Here is a 24,843-nt window from a genome sequence, read left to right as displayed (position 1 = left end):
TCAACATACATAACATTTCAACTTTGACTTTTTCTTTCAAAACAAAGAACCTTTACCTTTTATGAGTGCATGGATGTCATTTCCAAATGAGACCTTCCTTTCCTTTTCTAAGGCACTATATGACTGAAGTTTTTCTTTATCACCTGTCATATGTTTTGAGCATCCACTGTCGATGTACCACTAATTTTCCTGCCCTTCCGCATATAAGGCTATACCACATCTTTCTGATTGCGGTTATTTCTTTCTCCATGTTTTGGGACCCAATGAAGCTTGCTCCTTTTGAGATGATGCTGAAACCTACTCCTGCATTCAAAATCTTCATGACCGAAGTTGTTACAAATAGAACATTCTATTTCATTTTCAAGAGCAGAAAAGTTATTGTAGGTCCTTTTCATGATCCCAGTCACACTCCATTTGATTTCATGCTTCTCTAGTCATGATGGTCTTGTAGGCAACACATTGAGCAGCTTTGTGTCCAAAGTTATGACAAGAGAAACATTAGCCATTAAAGAAATTCTTGCGATTATCAAATCTATTGACCATGTGATTGTAGTTTCCATTGACATTCATTCTTGAAGCAAGTTGAGAATGATTTACCTGCTGTTGGTTGTAGCTTTGTTCATCCATAAAGTAGATTGACCTCAATTTACCTGGAGATCTGCTTTATGCCTTTACTGATGATAGTCAACCTGTTCACTTCTCCTTGCTGCATCAAGATAACTTTTGGAGGTGGATGGATTCTATACTTGAGATGCTTCTTCAGTATATCCAAGACCTGTCTTGATTAGAGGAGAACGTTGCACTTTGATAATTTCATCTAAAGTTTCAAATCCTTTAGAAAATCTAAGATTAAGAGCTTTTGTTTTCTCAATATCTTTTCTAAGTCCCACAATTTCACATTCTAACTTTTCATTGTGTTTTTCCCTTTCAGCAAGTTGGAATGTCAGAGTATCTATGTTCGTACTCTTTTATTCTAAATAGATTTTAAGTTTAGAAATTTCTTCATAGATATCATATTCATCTATGGCATCCAAGAAATCATCATCTTCAAAGGCCATCAAAAGTCTATAATCATTACCATGTTCATCTTCATCACTATTTGAAAGTCCATCGCTATCTTCATGTGTATAATAACTCTTCTTACTTACGTTCTGTTTTCTGTTCCATTTAACTGGTTCCTTACCTTTATCAAGCTTATCTTTATGAGGACATTTGGATGCATAGTGACCAACTCTTTCACAAGCAAAGCATTTGAAAGGAAGCTTACCTCTGAATCTTCCAGAACCCTGTTGAAGGTTCTTGACAAAGTTTGATTCTTCCTCTCCTTCTGATGTATGTCCTGACTCATTGTATTCTTCTTTTCCTGAAGTTTTGAATGCGGCTTCTCTCTTGTCTAATGGCCCCCCTTTTCTCATTTTGAAAGCAGTTAGGATTCCGTGCAACTGTGACATAGTAATACTCTAAAGATTCTACTTTTCTTTTATGGCCGAAACTTTTGATTCAAACTTAGAAGACAAATATCTTAGAACTTTTTCAACTAAAGTAACTTCTTTTATCTCTTCACCCAAGTTTTTCATGCGATTAACAATCTCATCTATACGCAGGAAATAATTAGCTACACTTTCATCATTGTGCATTTTGAGAGTTTCATATTGAATTCTGAGAGCTTGTAGTTTTGCACGTTTTACCTGATCATCTCCTTCATAGCTTAGAACGATCTTGTCCCATATTTCTTTGGCGGTTTTGAGCTGCATAACCTTGACGAATTCTGATTGAGATAGAGTCCCCAATAGAGTATTGAAGCCTTTGCATTTGTTTCATACTGCTTTTTACCAGCCGTATCTATAGGATTGCTGATGGAAATGAGTATCCTCCTTCCATGATATCCCAAACTTCTGTACCAAGAGATTGAAGATAGGCTGTGGTTCTTACCTTCCAATAGACAAAGTTGCTCCCGTCAAAGATTGGTGGCCTGATGGATGCCTCTTTTCCGTAGTTGCTCATGATGATAGATCTTCCTTCAAGCAATCAAGCTTCTTCTGAACGACTTGCTCTGATTCCAATTGTTAGAAATAATACTGAGAGGGGGGGTGAATCAGTATTATCAAGTCAATTATTTTTCATTTCACAATCAGATTTGTATACGCGACTTCAGTTAGTTAAAACTGCGTATATACGCAACTGTAGTTAAGGAAACTAGCGTATAACCTGCAGACTTATAATTTAATTTATTCTTCAGATGTTGATCATTAATCTGTGCATCAGAACCATATAAATAGTAACCAGGTATAGAAAAATAGAGCAGACAGTCACACACAAGAACACAAGATATAAGGTGGAAACCCAATGTGGGTGAAAACCACCTGCTGCAATTCGTCTCTATCTTCTTTTAATAAGAAACTTCTTTTTACAATATTTCTGTACTGGTGCAGCCTTATACCAGTGCACAGGCTTCTACCTGCAGAAGGCTACAACCTTCTCTCGTTCTCCAAACTCTCCTGGAAGGGAGCTACAACCCCCTTAGCTCTTATACTAGCTAATGTACTAGTACGTAGGTGTTGGCCTACAGAAGGCTACAACCTTCTCTTTTCTTCTAGGGATCACGTTTCATAAATTTTCAGACTGGATCCATCAATAACAATAATCAATCATCAAATACATCTGCATCAACCAATCTCCTTTGCACCAATCAAAACTGAATCAAACAATCACTTCTCTAAAAGCTGTAACCAGAATACAGTAACAGTAACCAGAAACCAATCCTGAACCCAGAACACTGCAACAATAAACAGAAGTAGCTAAAACATATTTCATGAGACGTACGCTACTTCAATATGTAGAACCTGCGTGCATAAGCTTCTGTATTACGGCAAACCTACGTATACGCAGTTTCGTAATACCTAACCAGTGTGTATACGTGCCTTTGCTATGCTGAGCCTACGTACAACTGTATAAAAGATAATCTATCCTTTTCAATTATTCACACATCAACCCAGATTATCATATTTATAGATCAAGTTATGCGCTAAATATAATAGATCAAAATCACACAAAGATACTTATCTTCAAGTCTTGAGATCTTGACCCATCAATAGAGCTTATCCTTCTTTTAGCGCTTAGGTTCCTCCTTGATTCAGATCCAGCTATGCACCATAACCCAATGACCAGTATTCTAGATCTTTCTCTTCATAAGATATTCAATCCTTGAGTCCCTTTGCCTAATGATCTCCTTCCCCTTTTATAGTCTTAGGCCTTACTCAATACCATGGTCCAAAACCACTTAGAATCAATACTTGGGACCCAATACCTGGGTTCAACACTTCGGACGAGATACCATGGTCCAAAACCATAGGTCCAAATACCAAGGACTAAATACCATGGACTAAAAACAAGTTTTCCCACATGTACGCGCTTTTCCTTGCATGAAAGTGTGTGCATACACATACGCAGCTTTTGATCGACGATCTCGTGTGTATACACGACTTGGTTAAGTGGAACCCGCGTATATCTCTTTTCCTTTCTGTTAGGATCCTATACCAATAGGTTTCATTTTTCATGATTGACTATGGAAGTGCCAAATATGATCATCCTTTCCATGTTGCAAAGGTTCCATATTTTGTGTATAGATAAAGAAAATTAAAAAATGAAAAGAGGGTATTCCCTAAAAGAATAATCAAAGTGCAAAAAGAGTAAATTGGTCAGAAAAAATGATGAAAATGAACCCCAAACCAAGGACCAAGAAAGTGTGCTAGTTTAAATGCCACTACTGATCCATTGTTGCAGAGTTTCAATATGTACAGATGGTTGGTTCTGCATACAGTTGATGAATAACCAGACAGTTTAATCCTGGTTAGATCGTGTTTGAATTTACTTGTCTTTAGAATAGAGAATGAAGGTCTGTCCAAACAGTTCAAGCTTGGTAGATCACTAGATAAGATAGAGAAGCAAAGGTCTCAACTGCTTAATCTGAGCCCTTGGAAGAGATAAGGGTAGATTTAGATAGGAGGGAATTCAAAAGAAAAGAGGAAAATCAGGGTTTGCTAGTCCAAATGCACCCAATCAAAAGGAAGAAAAAATGCTAGGTGTATTAGGCTGGGCAGGTAGTTTGAGGTTGCAGAAACAAGTTGGTGATCATTTTTGTCTTATCAAGAAAGATTCTTATCATCAATGACACAAATACCATGGCAAAGCAACTGCAGGACAGTGGAAGCATGACTAATTTCCCCTATCATTCCCCCAGAAGTCACTTACTAACATCCCCTCAAGGACCTTGGGATCTGCCCAATAGTCCTACTTCACTTCATTTTATGAGAATTGCTAAGTTGAACTCTGAGTTTACTTAGTGAAAAGAAGCCACATTTCTTGTGTAAAAATAATCCTTCCATACTCCTTTCATTTCCCTATGCCTAAGTTTTCCCTCTATAAACTTAGCATTTACTCATGCAGTTTCATTCCATATATTCATATTGACATCCTAACTTATTGTATAGCTCCTTTAATTCTTTCTCCACCCCTATTTTACAAAAAACCATATGAAAAACCCCAAAAATATAATATCCCTACCCTTGGCAATTTTAGCCATACAATACAGTTTTGGGGAAATATTAAGTCCATTTGGGACCTTAATATTAACCCTTCCGCGTTCGTGCCACAGGGTTTATTTAACATTGGTTAAATAAATAACCGTGCTCTCACATAACCTCCGTACCCTCCATAACCAAAGTCTTTAGCCCCGAAATTCATTTGAAACATTAAAATAATGTGCGGGCCCCGTACATTACCCCACCGCCACTTTCATTATCCGTCCGCCGTCTGATCCAACGCTGTAAATCCAACGACCCACGTTGATATCGGAGCCGCCTCGCTATACAAGGGTTAGCGCCTGATAGAAAGCGGTTTTGACACCGTACGCAAGGACGCGTGCCCCATTTCCATTGCATTGGGCCTGCTCTGACAGAAACCGTTCCCGTACCAAAAGCGGTCCGATGCAAAATTTACTGCCTGTTCTCCCCGCCGCGCACGTCATCCCCACGTATGCGTCTGCGTCAGCACCCCTGTCACTATATCCTCTGCTGTGTCCGCCCCGTCACCCATCCACATCAGCTGCCACGTCACCCTCCGTACCATGCTACAGGACAAGGTGACATCATGCTGACGTCAGCACAAAAAGTGCCAAAAGGTCCGAAAAAACCCAAATTTTCGTTAAAACTCACGAAAGTGATGTTTTTTGTTTATTTTCTATGCAACCAATAGTGAAGTCTATGCATGAGAATTACGTCGAATTCACCATTAACGTCCCAGTCTGCCACCCAGGTGCGTTGATACTGCAAACCTGACTCCCCCAGCTCACTCTGCAACTGCATTCCGCAGCAAAGTCTCGTAAAATAGGTATTTACCCGTGAATCACCCATAAACCCTGTTTTTTCATAATTTCTCTGTTAAGGATCACCGAAAGAGCTAAATTCAACTCAAAGACACTATTGCCCGCAAGCTCCTGCGCTCTGCCTCACTGTGTAACCATATTTTCGGGCAAAACCTGCTAATCCTGTGGCCCTTTGATAAATTGTCCATTAAAACTTAAAGTCGAGCTCCTGTCCGCCTACAAAACCACCAAAAACACCTGCAAAATCCGCACTCTTTCCACTGTTTTTAAGCTTCCTCGTCAAAGAACCCTGCAGACTCTGTATTCCCTTTGAGTTTTACTCAGTAAGCCCATTTTTATAAAAAACTCAAGTTGCAAGAATTCCTGCTTAAAACCCACTGTCACTACTCTGTTTCCTATTTTGAGACACAGACTCAAATCCAATTATAAGCACAGTAAATCATGGAAGCTCCAGTAGCCCTAAACATTGCACCCTTGAATGCACCTCATAGGCAGTTGGAATGGCTACCTCTAGCTGATAGGGATTTCCAGATTGATGACATGGAGGGTCAAAAGCATCACCTTCAGGCCTTTGTGAAATAAGGAGGAGATACAGAAACAAAGCTGACACATTTGGAATATGAGAGTCTAATATGCCTATTTATTACCTGCCTTCAGTCAATGTCTTCCCTGACCTCATCCATCAATGTTGTGCTAATTATGAGCCTTCTCAAAGGGCATCGATGGACCCTGCTGGAAATGTCTCTTTTATATCACCCCTCAGTCTATAAATGAGATGCTGCACTTTGAGCCAGCTCAGCCTTTGGTCCCTCTCACCATGAAAAATTTGCTAGACCAAGCCTCCAAGTTATCCTCTGCAGAAGTTGACCGAATTGCCAAACTATTCATGCCACCAGATTGCTACTCCAGATACAAAATTCCATATCACCATGCCTGGTTTAGTGAGACTGGAAAAATGCTCATAGACATGATTTCCTACATCCTGGGATTCAGAACACGTGAGATTGTGGATGAAACTGTCCTTGCTTTGATGTCTATGTTTACTCCAGGACAGCCCCCTGCTGTCAAGTATGCCTATGCCACCTTCATATCCCACAAAATTCATGAGCAGTTCATGAATTTAGAGAGGGAGAGAGTGTTCAAATACACTGCATATATTTACCATTTGATGCTGTACTATCAACCTGATAGTTTCCCAGTTCCCCTCAAAAAATTGGATGCTAAGGGGGAGCAAAGGTCTGTAATATTTTGGTCCTCAGTATTCCATCTGTTGGCATCTCCCCATACACATACTGTGAGTTTATTGACCTTTTCATATATCCAGCTACTTGTTTACTGTCAGCAGATCCTCCTGCCAGGCTCTCTGCTGAAATGCAAAGAATCCTACATCTCTCAAAGGGATACAGCATTGGTGACTGGTATTATTACCAAAACCACACAGTAATCAGAATTTATGGCTGTGAGTTAGCCCCCTACAGACTGCCAAAATATGTCCCGATGAGACTCTTTGCCTTGGAATACTACAGGCAGTTCAACAGTGCAGATTTAGTTCATTTCTATGGTGCTAGGAAAAAAGCACAGCTTAAGATAAGACATCAATTGGGCCCCTTTATCTTTAATAAAAGGGAAGAAGCATGGAAGGATGCTGACACTATTCTGAGAGAGAAACTCAAGCTGAAACTAAGTTTTCATTGGGCACCATATGACCCTGAACATTTCATAAGCTTTAGAAGAGTTAAAAACAAGCTCACAGGGTATGTGCACCACAAAATCCCTGAAATTGAACAATATGCCAATCAACAAGAGTGGGTAGAGGGCACACTAGTTGAAGAGCTTACTGAAGAAGAGATAACAGAAAAAGCAATCAAAGACCTTGAAAAATCAGTTGACCTGGAATCTTTTGGACAGGTGTTTTTCACATCGCCTCGACACTTGGGAGCGGGCACATCATCTGCCACAACTTCTCAACAGCCTGCCCAAGAAAGTGTTCCACCTGCAGGGACATTTAAAGGCAAGGAGGTGCAACATTTAGAGCAGCAAGATACAATGGCAGACCGGCCAGTTTCCGTAGATGAACAAAGTCAAGGGCAAGCCCCTCCAACACAAGCAAAAGCACCTGAGGTCCCTATCTTACAAACTCTTCTTAATGAGGAAAGAGCAAGGAAAAGGGACAGGCAGGAAGAGACACCTACAGGGGCATCCACAAAAAAACAAGGAGAGAAAAGGCAAAGGCTAAACCCCTATTCTGAGGAAGAGTTTACAGAGGAGACAACAGGCAATCAAAGAGGTGAGGAAGCAACCGAACAACGGATTCCTCTGAGCATGGAAACATCAGCTAGTTCCTTTGCGCAGGAGCAAGAAAGAAACAAGGTGTGGAGGTTACCTCTACCTCCACCAAGCAGCAGAGTAAGCAAGGCTCTGACATAAAGAAGGCATTCACAGAAATCAAGGCCAGAAATGAGCCGGTAAGATTCCAGCTCTACAACCAGTTGCTAAGAATGGCTCCCACTAATCAACAGAGGCTAATGACAGCCTATGACATTCAAGAAGGGAAAATGACCCTCAGTCATTTTAGACCTACAGTACAACAGCCCCAATCCGCTGCTGATTATATCAGGACCAATCTGGAAGTGCTTGCTAAAGACATCCATCCAATGGACCAGATTGAGTTACGCAAACAAACTGGAGAAATGGTGTACTCCACCCTGGCAGATAAGGCAATATTGGCCCACAGGTTACAAAATTCACTTCACAACACTTCTGCCCAATTAGAATTGGAGAAAGCTTCATCACAGGCCAAGGACAATTGAATCAAATCCTTGGATGATATCATTATGGAACTGGGACATGATCCCAATGATCTGGAGGGCGTGCAGGATTTGATTAAGAAGAAAGAAGAGGACATATTAGCCCTTAGAAAACAACTTGGGCTGCCACCTACAATTCATCCTCAAACCACAGAAGTAGCACAACAAAAAGAAGAGGAGGATGTAGTAAGTTTTCTTATGAGGATGCATAAAGACTGATAGAAACAGAGAGTGCCTTGGAGGCATCACTGCAAGGAAGACAGGGAGAGTTGGCCTCTCAGCCAGCTCAAACAACTTTAACTCTTGAGACTGCTCTTCCTACAGTTACCACAACAGTCCCTCCTACTAATCCAACAGCAACAACAGGTACCTCAACTCTAGCCTCAACTTCAGCAACAGTTTCAGCAACAACTACAACAGCAGTAGAGCAGGAGGCCAGCCTAAGTATGGAGGAGATGATGAAGGAAATAAAGGCTCTGGAACTGCAAATGGCAGAATTAAAAGAGGCCAAAGAAAAGCTGGCCAAAATTGAGGTAAGATATGACAAATCAAAGATGGATGTAGCTGAGAAGATAAGGGAAGTAAAAACCTTGGAGAAAAGAATAAAGGAGCTGGAAAAGGACGTTACCTTAGGTAAAACTCTAGCTGAAATCAAGAAAATTTTGTGGGCCAAGATTGGCCAATCCATTACTGACCAATGGCAATCAATTCAAACCATACATGAGCAAATGGAATTGATAGGCTTAGCTCAATTCGAGACTCAAAAGGCTAGAGCATCATTAGGAAATATGCCTGAACAAGCCAATAGAATGATTCAATTTTTGAACACTCATACTAAAGAGCAGTTGGCAGCACTAGGTATCAGGAACATGACAGATACCATCTTGCTAGTGAAAAAGGTGCTGACCCTAAAGAATTTTGTGTAGAATCTAGAAAGAAAATGCCAAGAAATGCAAGCAGAAATAAATGACTTCAAAATAAAGTTTGCAACATTACAGAGCAAAGGGCTACCCAGTTTATTAACCAGCGCTGGAAGACTGCTATCACATGAGCAATATGCCAACAGGGTAAATAATTATGCCTCCAATCAAATTACAGCATCCTCAAGCACCTCAAAAGAAATAGGGCCTCCCTGTGGATAGAGTCTTTATGACAAATTAGAAAATCTGTTCTACATTGAACATGAGATAAACCATCTTTTTGAAGTCCAGCCCAACTTTTATAGATACACTGAAGCTGATGAAACATTGATAAAAATACAAAGACATCAGTTGCCTACGGAGGACTGGTGGCAAGGAATGCTGGAGATATTACTCAAGTAATTTTGTTTTATTTTCCTTTTTTGGTCAGCTACAGGTCAGCAAACTCTAAAGCACGGGCCACCTGTCAAAGGGTAAAAAACAACAAAAAGCAGAAATTGAATTATGACTACAACTCATTAATGAAAAACCGAGCACTGATGACAAGGCTAGCACAACAACACAGCAAGGCAACAAACACAAAGTAAAGGCGCAGCTACCAGCTGGCTCGCTCGGTCCAGAAAGTCAAAATACCTCTGACAAATTGGACAGCTAGCACGCCAACATTCACTGTGGCATTCATTTCTCTCATTTATTTCTTCTAAAGAGTTGGTAAAGGAACTTATGGCTTCATAACTTATCTTCATGATATTTTGTATCTCCCTTTTTATATAAATACCTCCCCATAATATGTATTTGGGGTTGGTGATTTTCTCTCTGGACTGCGCTATAAATTCTCAGACTCTCTAATACGAAGGCTGTTTGAAGTTCACTGTTGCTGCACCACCTGAGTGTGGATTTGATGTTCTGGGACCTGCTACAGAATTCCTGTGTCATTCTATGGATCAATAAGTTATTCTAAACTGTGTTTTATGTTTTCTGTGTTTGCAAATTTCATATATGTTCCATAATCTTGGTAATAGAGAAAAAGAATAGCCCAGAATCTGTTTAAATACACTCTGTGTTAAATCTATGGTATTAATTATGTTTTCTTCAAAATTAGTCATAAATAGGAATTCTTAGCTGCTCTGTTATGAAACCAGCTCAAGAAAAGTTAGAAAAGATAGATCAACGCCTTAGAATTCAGCCTCTTCGAGGGGGCAACCTCCTTTACATTACATAAATGAACAATTATTCGATGATACAAATGACAAAACCTCCTTTCTATATATAGGAGTCTAAGGAGTCACAATATAATCCAGCCGACCTAACAATAATAATATAAAGCCACAAAAATAACAATAGAGGGATTCTATGGGGCACAGAAATAACAATATGGGGGTAATAGGGGCACAACAATATAAATAAGGGGTATAACTACAATAGTAATGGGGTAATCACTAGTATTATAGGGACCCAACATGCCCCTCTCCTTCAAAAAAGTGTTGTCCTCAACGCTTGAGTAGTTCTGGATACTTCTGCATAAAATTCTCATCCTCCCATGTGGAATCTTCAGCGGATAAGTTCTTCCACTTGATAAAATACTCTGAAATTGATCGATTTCGTAGCTGTCGAGTTCTTGTTTCTGTGACTGCTTCCGGTTCCAATATAATTTTTCCTTCCTCGTCAAGTTCTGGCAATATTGTTTGAATTGGGAGCTTGTCGCCTATAACCTTCTTTAAACATGAAACATGGAAAACTGGGTGCAATCGAGAAGCTGCAGGAAGCTCCAATTTGTATGCCATAGTACCAATCTTTTGCAACACCTTGTACGGACCATAATACTTTGGTGATAATTTATTATCCTTCTTAGCTTGCTTTAGGGACATTTGCTTATATGGTTGTAGCCGTAGGAATACCCAATCACCTACATCAAAACTTCTTTCACTGCGATGTTGATCTGCCTGTTGTTTCATTCTATTTTGTGCCAACATGAGGTTATCCTTTAAGAGTTGGAGGACTTGTTGTTGATGTTCGATGTGATGTTCCACTGCCTGAACCTTAGAATTTTCTCTTAAATATGATGTGATGGATGGTGGTTGATACCCATAAAGTGCCATAAATGGGGTCATTTTTGTTGCTGTATGGAAGGAAGTGTTATACCACCATTCAGCCAGAGGCAACCATTTGACCCATTGTGTCTGTTTATCAGATACAAAGCAACGAAGATATCCTTCCAAACATTTGTTTACTATCTCAGTTTGCCCATCAGATTGAGGATGATAAGATGAGCTATGAGCTAACTGAGTACCAAGACAAGAAAATAATTCTGTCCAAAAATTTCCAGTGAAAATGGGATCTCTGTCACTTACAATAATCTTTGGGTTTCCATGTAGCTTTTGAACTGTTTCCATAAATGCAGTAGAAACTGTACTGGCTTTAAATGGATGTGATAATGCACAAAAGTGTGCATACTTGGTAAGTCTGTCAACTACCACCATGATGACACTCTTTCCCTCAGACTTGGGTAAACCTGTGATAAAATCCATTGAAACCTCCTCCCAACGTTGGCTTGGAATGGATAAAGGTTGTAATAGACCCGGTGTCTTAATTGTTTCAACTTTATTTTGTTGGCAAACCAAACATTCCGCCACAAACTTTTGAATATCTGATTTAAGGCCATCCCAAAAAAATTCCTTCTTAACCCTGTGGTAAGTTTTTAAAAATCCTGAGTGCCCTCCTAAGGGAGAAGTGTGCAATTCCATAAGAATCTTTTGTTTTAGCTGGGAATTCTTACAGAGGTATAAGCGATCTTTGTACCATAACGAATCATTTTGCCAGCTAAATGTATCAGAAGTACTGGAATCTTGTTGTAGCTTTCGAATAAGTGCCCACACTTCTTCGTCATTCTTCCATTCCTCCCTTGCTTCGTTTATCCAATCTGGTTGGATAATAGAAATGGCACACAACAATGCTTCCACATCCTCATCCTTTCTTGAGAGTGCATCTGCCACCACATTTTGCTTCCCTTTTTTGTAGATGATTTCAAAGTCATAACCCAACATCTTTGTGACCCACTTTTGTTGCTCTTCAGAGGATAATCTTTGTTCTAAAAAGTATTTAAGGCTATCATGATCCATTTTTACCTTGAAGTGTCTTCCCATTAGGTAGGGTCGCCATTTCTTAAGTGCATGGAGTATTGCCAACATTTCCTTCTCATAAATAGCTTTGCTTAAAAACTTTCCCTTGATTGGACGACTTTCAAAAGCAATGGGTCTTTCATCTTGCATTAGAACAACCAATTCCATTTCCTGAAGCATCACATTCCACAATAAAGGTTTTTGTGAAGTCCGGTGTAGCTAAGACCGGTGCTTGGCACATTGCCTCTTTAAGATGTTCAAAGGCCTTTGTTGCTTCCGGAGTCCATGAAAATGAATCTTTCTTCAATAATGTTGTTAGAGGTGCTGCTATTCTCCCATAATTCTTAACAAACTTGCGATAATACCCTGTCAACCCAAGAAATCCTCGCAGATGCTTTATGGATGTGGGGATTTTCCATTCCTTAATGGCTTTAATTTTGCTAGGGTCTACCTTAACTCCTTCATGAGATACAATATGACCCAAATATTCCACCTCCTGGACTCCAAAGAAACATTTGGATATTTTTGCATATAATTGTTTCTCCTCCAATAGTTGTAGCACCCTGTCAACATGTTCAACATGATCCTTCCAAGACTTGTTGTAGATTAGTATATCATCAAAAAATACTAACACAAATTTTCTAAGGAATGGTTTGAAAATTGAATTCATCAAACCTTGAAATGTTGAAGGTGCATTGGTAAGGCCAAAAGGCATGACCAAAAATTCATAATGACCCTCATGAGTTCTAAATGCCGTTTTCGGAATGTCTTCAATCTTCATTCTGATTTGATGATATCCCGAACGAAGATCCAACTTGGTGAAGTAAATTGATCCATGCAATTCATCCAGTAATTCATCAATGACAGGAATGGGGAACTTATCTTTAATAGTGAGCTTGTTGAGCTCCCTATAATCTGGACACATGCGCCATGATCCATCCTTCTTGTGCACCAATACTACTGGAGCTGAGAAAGAACTTTGACTCGGTTGAATTATACCAGCCTCTAGCATTTCTGCAACCATACGTTCAATTTCACTTTTTTGGACATAGGGATATCTGTACGGCCTGATGTTTGGAGGAACACTTCCTGGAATAAGATGAATAGCATGATCATGATCACGCATAGGTGGGAGACCTTTGGAGTCTCAAATACCTTGGAATGATTGTCCAGGACTTTTTGGAGATCTGGAGAAATAGATGATTCCAATGTGGAAACATCTAGCGAACATAATTGTGCAATTACACCTCTTTGCTCCTTTTTTAGAAGCTTTGTCATGCCATTAGAGCTGATTATCTTTCCTGGTTTCCCTGCAATACCCCTTAATTCAACTTCCTTTCCTTCCGTAGAAAATTTGATGAAAAGTTCTTGAAAATTAAAAGCTATTGTACCCAAGGATTGTAGCCATTGGACTCCTAGTACAACATCAGCACCTCCCATTGGAATGGAAAACATTGGGCTAGTCAATACATATTCTCCCATGGATAGCTTGATATTATGGCACTTTCCAGAGCAATTTATTGTTCCTCCATTTGCAATCATCACTTGACACTCTGGTGCTGGATATAGGAAGCAATTCAATTCTTTTGCTACCCTACAATGAATAAAATTGTGGGTGCTTCCTGAATCAATCAACACTATTACCTTTTTTTTCTTGATTTGTCCTTCTATCTTGATGGTTTGAGGAGTAGTAATTCCCGCCAATGCATTACAAGATATGGTCAGATTTATTTGTTCTTCATCTAGGCTTTGTTCCTGGAGTATATCCTCTTCTTTTGACCTTTCTTGCTCCTTTTCTTCTTCCTCTTCACAATCTATGTAGAATAATTTCTTCTCAGCACACTTATGACCTTTTGTGTATTTGCTATCACAATTGTAACAAAGCCCTTTTGATCTTTTTTCTTCCAATTGTTGTGGTGTCAACCTTGTAGGTTGTGGAAGACTAGGTGCAACAACACTTCCATCTTTATAGTTGTGAATGGTATGCTTCCTAGTTGCCATAATTTTGCTTTCCATTTTTCTTGCTAACCTGAATGCCTTCTCTAATGAATCAGGTTCCCAAAGGCGAACATCATGTTGGATATTATCCTTTAAAGACCCTATGAACACATCAATCCTATGCTCCTCTGGAATATCTTTTACCCTTATGTTCAATTTTTGGAACTCCTCAATGTGCTCCATTATTGAAACCTTTTGTTTGAGACTTATCAATTGGCTAAAAAAAGTGTTGCTTTTTGTATCCTCATAATGTGCTATCAATTCTTCCGTAAAAATTGCCCAAGTGATAAATTGTTTACGAGAACAAAGCCATTGATACCATACAAACTAATTTGGTTCCAAATATACAGTTGCCATACGTACCTTTTGTGTGTTTTGCACATTATTGAGATCGAAGAATTGCTCCATCTGTAATATCCATGTGGCGGGATCCTTGCCATCAAACTTCCTCATATCGATTTTTGGAATATGGTGAATCTTCGATCCAACATTAGCATCTATGGAATCATGATTAACATTTCTTTTGTTCTCATCATGAGTTTCCTTTACTACCTTTTCACCATTAGTAAGTATTTCTTGTAGAAAATTTGTCAAATCTATCTTCAAATCTGCCATGCCTGTCTTCAAATTTGTGTTCAAATCTATCTTCAAATTGTCCATCTTAGCTTCCATGCCATTCATCTTAGCTTCCACGCCATTTATCTTAGCTTCTGTTAACTTCTGTGAGCATGACATTTGTTGCACTTGTTCTTGTAATTTTGATATATCATGTAGCATTTCTTCCTCTTCTTCATGAGTCATGCTAGAGCTTTCAGGTTCCTTACTAGGTGTTTGCATTTTCTTTCCTCGGGGCATCAGTTACCGATAATAATGCTCTACTATGCCCTTTGAATTCCTTCAAAATAAATTTTCAAACCAAGCTTAAGCAAAAATTTAAAAAAAATCTACACACCTTTTTTCACTTTGTAGGAGCTTGATATTGCCTCTGATGTATCTCTGTACTTTCCAATCATCTAGTTCTGAATTTGTGACCTGTAGTAGCTCTCTGTGTCCTCTTTCCAATTCCACCAGTCTGATCCAAATTGGATTCTCCAAGAAAGAGTTATGCACAATCTCCCAAGATGACCTGATTATAGACCTTTCCAGAAGAGCGAACTTGTATGAAGTGCCACGTGTAAATTTTATATCTTTGGTTCTGAAAAAGATATACAAGAAACTACAGTCCGTCCTCTTTCTGTACCTTCTTACGAAATTTCAATCTGATTCCCAGAGAGAAAGTTATGACGATTTCCCCAGGTCACCTGTTTTGAATGTAATTCAGGAGTCTGCAAAAAGACCAACTTCCTCAGATCATATCTCTGCAAATATCACGCGAAAAGCTCTGAAATTCGGACCCAAGGTTCAACGCGATTTCTTCTCAAATGGGTTTTTTTTTCGACTTCTGAAATGTCACAGAAAAAAAGTTATAGCGAAAATTCCACGATGACCTGTTTGGAGCAGCGAAACCCTAGAATCCAAAGCTCTGATACCAAATGTTATGAAACCAGCTCAAGAAAAGATAGATCAATGCCTTAGAATTCAGCCTCTTCGAGGGGGAAACCTCCTTTACATTACATAAATGAACAATTATTCGATGATACAAATGACAAAACCTCCTTTCTATATATAGGAGTCTAAGGAGTCACAATATAATCCAGCCGACCTAACAATAATAATATAAAGCCACAAAAATAACAATAGAGGGATTCTATGGGGCACATAAATAACAATATGGGGGTAATAGGGGCACAACAATATAAATAAGGGGTATAACTACAATAGTAATGGGGTAATCACTAGTATTATAGGGACCCAACATGCTCCTGTTTGCACTAATTCTTTCACTTTGAATATTACCTAGGAATTCTTTATTTCTCCTTGATAATATTCATGCACTTTCCCTCTGCCAGTATAATGAAAGATTCTTGATTGCCTTTCATTCCCTGACTTTCATTCCACCAATTCCCAGATTTAAAAGTTGCTCCAAGACTGATTATCTTGCTCTGTAGTATTGCCCTTTACCAAAGAAAACACTCTCAGCAGTTCTTCATCATTAACTCCATCTACCAAATGGAACAGACTGTTTTAGACTTGCATCCCAGCTCTACTTGATATCACCATCCAACAAAATAAAAACCAAACTCTGTACATCATAACTAGCCTAAAATATTTCAAAACAAAGCTAAATTACAAAGAGAGAGCCCTCTTTGGTTGCAGATTGGCTAGAATCTACATCTAAAAGACTGGTTAGTGGTTACCTCGGCTGTATTCCCTTCAGGAGGCAGGGAAAAACCTAAGTGATAACATCATTGGTGACTCCGCTGGGGAACTGAATGTCTATTTGTAACTGCTGTCTATTTTCTAAAGCTACAGATGGAGCCTGAAGTTAGCCAGGTAGCCTTTGAAACTGCCTTTGCTATGCATTTACAGGACTAAATAAAAGCTGCTTCAGTCAATCTCCAGTCTAGCTTTAGGCTGTAAACAGCTGTCCCAAAGATTTGATCAGTTTTCCCGTTTCAACAGATTCAAAGGAAAGCCCAACGCCTCCTATATTTCAAAGAAACTCTTGTAGAATATTGTGAAAAACTGTGATTTGAAAACATTTCCAGAAAATACCAAAAATAGATTTAGAAGCTGGCTCCAAAAAAGAAAACTCGTTACACCAGGTCAAACCCTGACCCAGATCCTCCAGCTATTTTTGAAAATCCCAACTTAATTTCTAAGACCCTTAGAAAACAAGAAAAACTAGAAAAATCTGCTGATTCACACCTTGATATACTTCAGCAAAACCCTGCAAAATCTGAGCTTACACCTGGGAGAGCAACAATCATTTCAACAGCCTCTCCTAGTTCCTCATCCACACCTCAAAGTATCCTCTCCACTCCCCCATCCACTGCACATATTTCCACTCCTGTCCCTACTGTTCCAGCTGTCTTATTTCTTCCTGTTGTCCCATTTATCCCTGTAAATATGGCAAACCATTATGCTCCTCTACAGTTACCTGGAAATCCAGGGGCTATGCCTCAGGATTATCAGAGTAAAATCACATATTTTGATGGTACTGGCTCCTATACAGCCCAGCAACACACTAAGAAAATGCAAGATTATTTTGAGAATTATGAAATAGATGATGATGATGTGAGAATGAAGATCTTTGTCCAAAGTCTAACTGGTGACGTAAGGATTTGGTTTAGAGCACTTGCTGCAAATTCTATAGCTGATTCAGAAGCTCTTTATCAATCCTTTTTAAACAGATGGGAAAAGAAAAAAGACCCTTTACACATTTTAACAGAATATGACAATTTGAAAAGAGGCCCACAAGAAACTGTCCAAGACTATTGTGCTAGATTCAACAATGTCTATAATGCTATTCCTCAAAACCTTAGACCTCCACCTGATTTGGCGTTGATCAAATTCCCGGATGGATTTGATTCTGACATGGCATATCAACTGAGGGAAAGAGCCCCTTCAAGCTTAGCAGACATGCAAAATATAGCTGTTAGTGTGGAGGTAAACCTGATTGCTAAACGAAATCGGGCAAGGGCTGAAAGAAGGACAACTTTCAAAGAAGAGCCTTCAGCATTTGAACAAAAACTTGATGCAATCATCAAAGGCATGGACAGACTTGGGGATAGGGTGGAAACCATTGAAAGGAAATCATCATGGGAAGGTCAACCAAATAACACTGCAAGAAACCCAAACTTTACAAAAAATCAAAATCCAAATGTTGGAAGGGCTGGCCCTGACCAGAACATTAGACCTCCATTTCAGGAAAACTATGCAGAAGCCTCAACATCTAGTGAACCAACCGAGGACACCCAAATCAATCTAATGGGGTTAAACAGTGAGCAACAAATTTTTCTAACACAAGATGACCAAGAGGCTCACAATTTCAATCAATTTCAAACCAAATCCGGAGAGTCATTTGATTTCAGGGAAGGCTATGATGCGGCAGTCTATGAGGTTCATAAATAGTACAAATTAAGAAGCAGAACCATAGATGTGCCTGAACCTGCCAAGCTGAAAGATACCAAGCAACCAAAGAAAACAAAAGATAAAGCTGTCCTGATAGAACCCTCTACTAAAACAGACCCAGACCCAAAGGAAGTCACTGTGGAGGACATATCAGATTTACAGCTTTCAAAAAACCGGTCATTCACATCCCATTCTTCGAAAGAAAATTTGAATCACCCTCCTGAAAATAATTTCAAATCAGATGTACCTCAAAACAACACCCATGATGAAGAGAAGATCACTGAGAATTCAGCTGAAAAGGAAAAGTTTGCTGTCCACAATACAAAAGTTCAAGTGGAAAAACTTTTTAACTTAGAAACAGAAATTGGCAAGCTGAAAATAGCTATTCCTCTCTCTGAATTGGCTAAACATGAAGTGTACAGACAACAAATCAATAGGTCACTACAAATACCAGAGAATAGGGATGTAGTCAATGTTCTAGATGATCAACCAGAATTGCTTTTCGGTCCTGAGGTCAATGGTAAAACAGTAGATGGAGGGGTTCCTCCTTTCTATGTGAGCTTAAACATTCATGATAAGGTGCTACATAATGCAATGTTTGATTCAGGAGCTTCCCATAACCTAATGCCTAAATCTGTGATGGAAAGACTAGACGTAGATATCACAAGGCCATACAAAGATTTGTTCTCATTTGATTCCAGCCAGGTTAGGTGTCTAGGGCTAATTAAAGATTTTTGTGTATCCTTAGTCCAATACCCAGCCAAAACAATCTTGATGGATGTGGTGGTAGCTGATATCCCACCTAAATATGGCATGCTTCTATCCAGATCTTGGGGTGCAAAACTCCAAGGGTCTCTGCAACTAGACATGTCCTATGCCACCATTTCAGTCTTTGGACAGCCAAAGAGATTGTACCGGCAAACATTAATGAAATATGTGGTTAGTAGTCAAGACAAACCCCAAAACTTCCCCATCTATTCTATGCATTCCGATATGGATTCATTCATTTTATACAATGCTGAGATGTGTCCCAAAACTGATGTCAAACTCCTAGAAACAACACACACAGAAAGCATGAATGAACAATCTAGTGCCCAAGATCAAAAAATTGTTGATGTGATTGATGCAATAAAGGAAAATGACATATCATATGAGTTACAAGAGCCAAATCTGCCCACTGAACAAGCTTCCAAAACTCTTAAGGCTAGTCATAACCAAGAAATCTTATGGTACTTGGAGTTCGATGGCTCGGTAAACAAATTAGGAGCAGGGGCAGGGGTTTGGATACACAACATGCAAAATGACCATGCTGAAGGTCATGCATATAGGTTAAATTTCAGATGTACAAACAATATGGCCGAATATGAGGCCCTTCTACTGGGTCTCAAACTCATCAAAAGTCTTGGGGAAGCTAGGATTTCAATTCTAGGGGATTCAGATTTGATCATACAACAGATGAAGGGAAACTTTGTTACAAATGATCTCAGGTTGAGAGCTTACAGAGGGGCAGCCATTGAAATACTTAACACCTTCTCAGAATCTCAACTCACCAAAATTCCTAGAAAGCACAATTTACATGCACATAGCTTGGCAACTTTTGCCAGCACTTGCAAGCTACCATTTGAGCCCAACCACCACTTCATTGCTGAAATCAAACATAGACCTGCTGTCCCAAATAATGTCAAAAATTGGCAGGTATTTGAAAATGATACACAGATAAATAATTTCCTCACTTTGAAAGAGGAATTCTCAAGTATAAACATTGATACAAGCACCATGGATGATCAACAACAAACAGACAAAATTGAGCAAAGTATATCAGCTGAAACAACAAATCTGATTTTGCATCCAAAAATTTTTAATGACAAGAATTTACAAGAACTGAAGCAAACAGACCTTAATGAAATAGCTGAGGCAGAATCTGAAGTAATCGAACTAAAGGATAATTTTCTGCCCACGGGTTTAACTCCTTTGGAGAACATATTTGATTCAAATGACATTCCTAGAAAGCCAAAAATGCAACCTCTCAATGCAGAAATTGAGGACTGCAACATTAGAACCACAGAAAATCCCAAAATGGTAAAACTATCCAAGACATTGCCTGATGATCAAAGCTAAAATACATTGAGTTGTTCAAGGAATTCCAAGATGTCTTTGCCTGGAGTTACGACGACCTCAAGTTCTATGATACTTCTGTCATCCAACACACTATACCTTTGAAAGAGAATCAAAAACCTTTTAAACAAAAGCTTAGAAGGGTGAATCCTGTTGTCCTACCCCTGATTGAAAAGGATGTTAAACGAATGTATGAAGCTGGAATCATTGCACCTATTAGATTCTCAGAATGGATTTCAAATCTAGTGCATACTAGGAAGAAAACGGGAGAGATAAGATTGTGTGTTGACCTAAGAAATTTGAAAAAAGTCTCTCTCAAAGACCACTACCCCTTACCAAAAATGGATCATATCCTACAAAGGGTAGTGGGAGCTTCTAGGATCTCATTGCTAGATGGATTTTCAGGATTCAATCAGATTTTAGTCCACCCGGATGATCAAGATAAAACTGCCTTTACAACACCTTGGGGAACCTTCAAATATGTTAAAATGCCTTTTGGACTCAAAAATGCAGGGGCCACATTTCAAAGAGCAATGGACATAGCCTTTGCCAAAGAGATCCATGATTTCTTAGTCATATACCTTGATGATCTCACTGCTTTTTCAAAATTAGACCAAGAACATTTAGAGCATTTAAGACAAGTGTTCCTGATTTGCAGAAAATATGGCATATCATTGAACCCAAAGAAATCACTGTTTGGCCTAGAAGAAGGCAAACTCTTAGGTCATATAATTTCAAAAGATGGCATTAGAATTGACCCGGACAGAATTCAAGCTATTCTCCAAGTCCCTCATCCAAGAAACATCAAAGAGCTGCAAGTTTTTTTAGGAAAGATTAATTTCCTAATAAGAGTCATTCCTAATTTGGCCGAGCTAATAAGACTGTTGAATAATATGCTGAAGAAAGATTCTAAAGTCAAATGGATGATGGAAGCTAAGCAAGCCTTTGAGGACATTAAAACAACCCTAAGAAAAACACCAGTCCTCACCAGCCCCAAGTTTGATAGAGACTTCATCATTTTTTCCTTTGCATCTGAGCATACTATTGCTGCTGTCCTATTGCAAAAAGATGACCAAGGGTGTGATAAGCCCATTGCTTTCTTCAGCAAAGCCCTTAGAGATGCTCCACTCAAGTATCAAATCATGGAAAAACAGGCCTATGCCCTTGTAAAAGCCATCAAAGATTTCAGAGTTTATATCTTGTACTCACATGTGATAGCTTATGTTCCAAATGCTGTGGTCAAGGACACTTTAACTCAAGAAGTAATTGAGGGTAAGAGGGGCAAATGGATAGCTAATATTTTAGAGTATGACATTGAAATCAAGCCTACAAAACTGATAAAAGGACAAGGGCTAGCCAAACTGATGACTGAAACCAATTTCCAAGCCCTTGACATCAATGAACTGGATAACGAACAGGAGATGGCGACTCCACAGATCAATCAAGCCTTTTTACAATCACCTTGGTATGCTGATATATGTTTTATATTGTTAAACCTGCAAGCTCCTCCAGGGTTGTCCAGGACTAAAAAGAGATTCTTAAAAATGAAAGCTTCAAAGTTTTGTATCATAGATAATGTTCTGTTTTGGAAAAATTACGAAGGTATTTTACTTAATTGCCTAACACTGGATGAAACTGATAAAGTGCTTAAGGAATTTCATGCAGGGGACTGTGGTGGGCATTTGTATTGGAAATCAACAACTGATAAAATCCTAAGGGCTGGATTTTATTGGCCCTCCCTGTTTGCTGATGTGAAAAAAATTGTAGTTTCATGCTATAAATGCCAGATCTTTGAAGGCAAGAGAAAGCTGTTACCTTTGCCTCTCAGGCCCATTTCAACTGAAAGACCATTTCAACAATGGGGTTTAGACTTCATTGGATAAATTCATGCTTCCTCTTCTGGCCAACACAAGTGGATTTTGACTGCCACAGACTATTTTACCAAATGGATAGAAGCCATCCCTTGTAGGCAAGCAAATGACTCAATCATCATGCAATTTTTAGAAACCAACATCTTGTCTAGATTTGGCTGTCCAGAAAATATTATCATAGACAATGCTGCTGCTTTCAAATCCAAAAGAATGATCAACTTTTGCCACAAGTACCATATTACCCTTGGCCACTCCACAGCCTATTACCCTCAAGGTAATGGCCTAGCTGAGTCATCCAACAAGAGCTTGATCAACATCATCAAAAAGGTCTTGGAGGAGAATAAAAAGAATTGGCATAAAAAGCTTGTAAATGCACTATGGGCAGACAGACTGACCACCAAAAGATCTATTGGTACCAGTCCATATGAGTTGGTATATGGCCTGGAGGCTGTGTTCCCCTCCTCCTTAGGAATCCCTGTGATCAAGTTGCTGCAAGAAATACAAGCAGATCCTAATGATATTGATAGAAGGATCAATCAAACTATTCACTTGCAGCAGACTAGAGAGGAAGTATATCAGAGAACCCAGGTTCTACAAGATAAACTCAAGAAGATCTTTGACAAAAGAACAAAAGCTGAAGATTTCTTCATAGGAAACAAAGTGCTAAGGTGGGACTCTAGGAGGGAAGACAAAGGAAAGCATGGCAAATTTGATTTCCTGTGGAAGGGACCTTATATCATTCAGGCTGTACAAGGTAACAAAACCTACTTTTTGAAGAGTTTGGATGGCACAGATGCTGAGCAGGGTCCAGTCAATGGGCGAATGCTCAAGCATTATTTTGATTCTCTATGATCAACATAACACAACTGTATATTGTATATAAATAGTTGTCCTTCCAGCAGTTTTCATTTATAGCAATTAGATAGGGAACAAGATGCAATAGATTTTGAGGAAAAAGTCAAGGAATTACACCACCTTTTGTGTATATTTTGAATTTACGAGAAGAGATCAAGCAGAAAAATGTTGGAAATAATACTGAGAGGGGGGGGGGTGAATCAGTATTATCACATCAATAAAACTTTTTCATTTCCATATTCAGATTCATATATGCTACTTCCACACCTTCTTAAGATTTAGTTAGTTGATCCTTAATGAGTGCATTAGAACATTATCAACCATATTAATAGTAAACATGTGCAGTAAAATAGAACAGATCATCACACATAAGCCACACACATGAACACCATGATATAAGGTGGAAACCCAATGTGGGAGAAAACCACCTGCTGCAAGTCATCTCAATCTTCTTCTTAATAAGAAAATCCTTTTACAATATTTCTGTACTGGTGCAGTCTTATACCAGTACGCAGGCTTCTACCTGCAGAGAGCTACAACCCTCTCTCGTTCTCTAGTCTCTCCTGGAAGGGAGCTACAACCCCCATAGTTCTTGTACTAGCCGATCCATTTACTAGTACGCAGGCTGCTACCTGCTACAATGCTCCAAAGTTTTCAACTGCTACTGGAAGGGAGCTACCACCCCCTTAGCTCTTGTACTAGCTAAGATACTAGTACGTAGGCGCCGGCCTACAATCTTCTCTCCTTCAGGTACCACGTTTCATACATTTTCAGACTGGATACACTGAAGCACAACATCATAATCTGAAAGGCCACGTTTCATCCAATTTTCATACTGGACCCAACAAAAACATTGAAGCACAAGAACAATCACTATTGCAAAACCCATCAACTACACTTGCATCATCAATCTTTGATTTATCCAATACTGTAACATTGTCAATCAACACAGTCACATAACAGACAACAGAACTCTGCAATAATAACCAGATCCAACTGTATCATCAAAAACATGCATCAGAGTGCATACACTACTTGGAAGTGCTGAACCTGCATGTATATGCAACTTCGCCAAAGTGAACTAGCGTATATGTCATCAATTACTTACTTATAACTTGATGCACTTCCTGACTTCAGACATATCCAGATTATTACTTGTACAAGGATAATATGTGTGTTAGCAACCCGATCTAGTCCATTAGATCACATAAATATGAGTCATTATGATCCTGATCCATTATTAGATCTCATCCATCAACACAATCAATCAAACTGAATATGTAGAATATTGACACCATTAAACAGTCATCAGAACACATCAACAACCTGAACCACCTGTAACTTTAAACATCATAGCTCAAATGGTATACGCTACTACAATGAACCAAACCTGCGTACATACGCGCTTTCACCAAAGCCAACCCGCGTACAGATCTATAAATATTCAATCATGACTTGCAACGATTTCAAACTTAAGTTATACCCAGTTCAGATCATTACAAGCGTCAGTATACAGATCTAGAATAAGCATAATCAACTATATAGAGATAGTTCATTTCAAACCATTTGATCCCGATCTATCCTTAGATCTTTTTCTCCATCAATCGGTGAGATCCATCTTTAGCTCAGATCCAGATCTGCACCATAACCCAATCACAGTATTCCAGATCTAGCACTTTATTAGATATTCAATAATTCAGATGATGCATTGCCAAATGATCTCCTTCCTCTTTTAATCTTAGGCCTTTCACAATACCACGG

The 24,843-nt window shown here is 39.0% G+C and overlaps 1 protein-coding gene across 1 annotated transcript in view; it reads right to left on the bottom strand.

Moving 5' to 3' along the window:
• The window catches only part of LOC149190754 (kinesin-like protein KIN-7E, chloroplastic), a 325,467-nt gene extending 320,104 nt beyond the window's left edge, over positions 1-5,363 (bottom strand). The window contains exon 1 of the mRNA XM_089410586.1: positions 5,277-5,363. Within this exon, the coding sequence (XP_089266712.1) occupies positions 5,277-5,363 (87 nt within the window). The remainder of the gene's footprint in view (positions 1-5,276) is intronic.
• Positions 5,364-24,843: the final 19,480 nt, after the last annotated feature.

Source organism: Pinus tabuliformis, chromosome 3_1 (genome assembly GCF_031772625.1).
Source record: "Pinus tabuliformis cultivar Carrire ecotype Pingquan chromosome 3_1, CPIR1, whole genome shotgun sequence".
Classification (NCBI taxonomy): Eukaryota; Viridiplantae; Streptophyta; class Pinopsida; order Pinales; family Pinaceae; genus Pinus; species Pinus tabuliformis.
The sequence above is the reverse complement of the archived record's forward strand: the minus strand, read 5'-3'. Positions and strand labels throughout refer to the sequence as shown.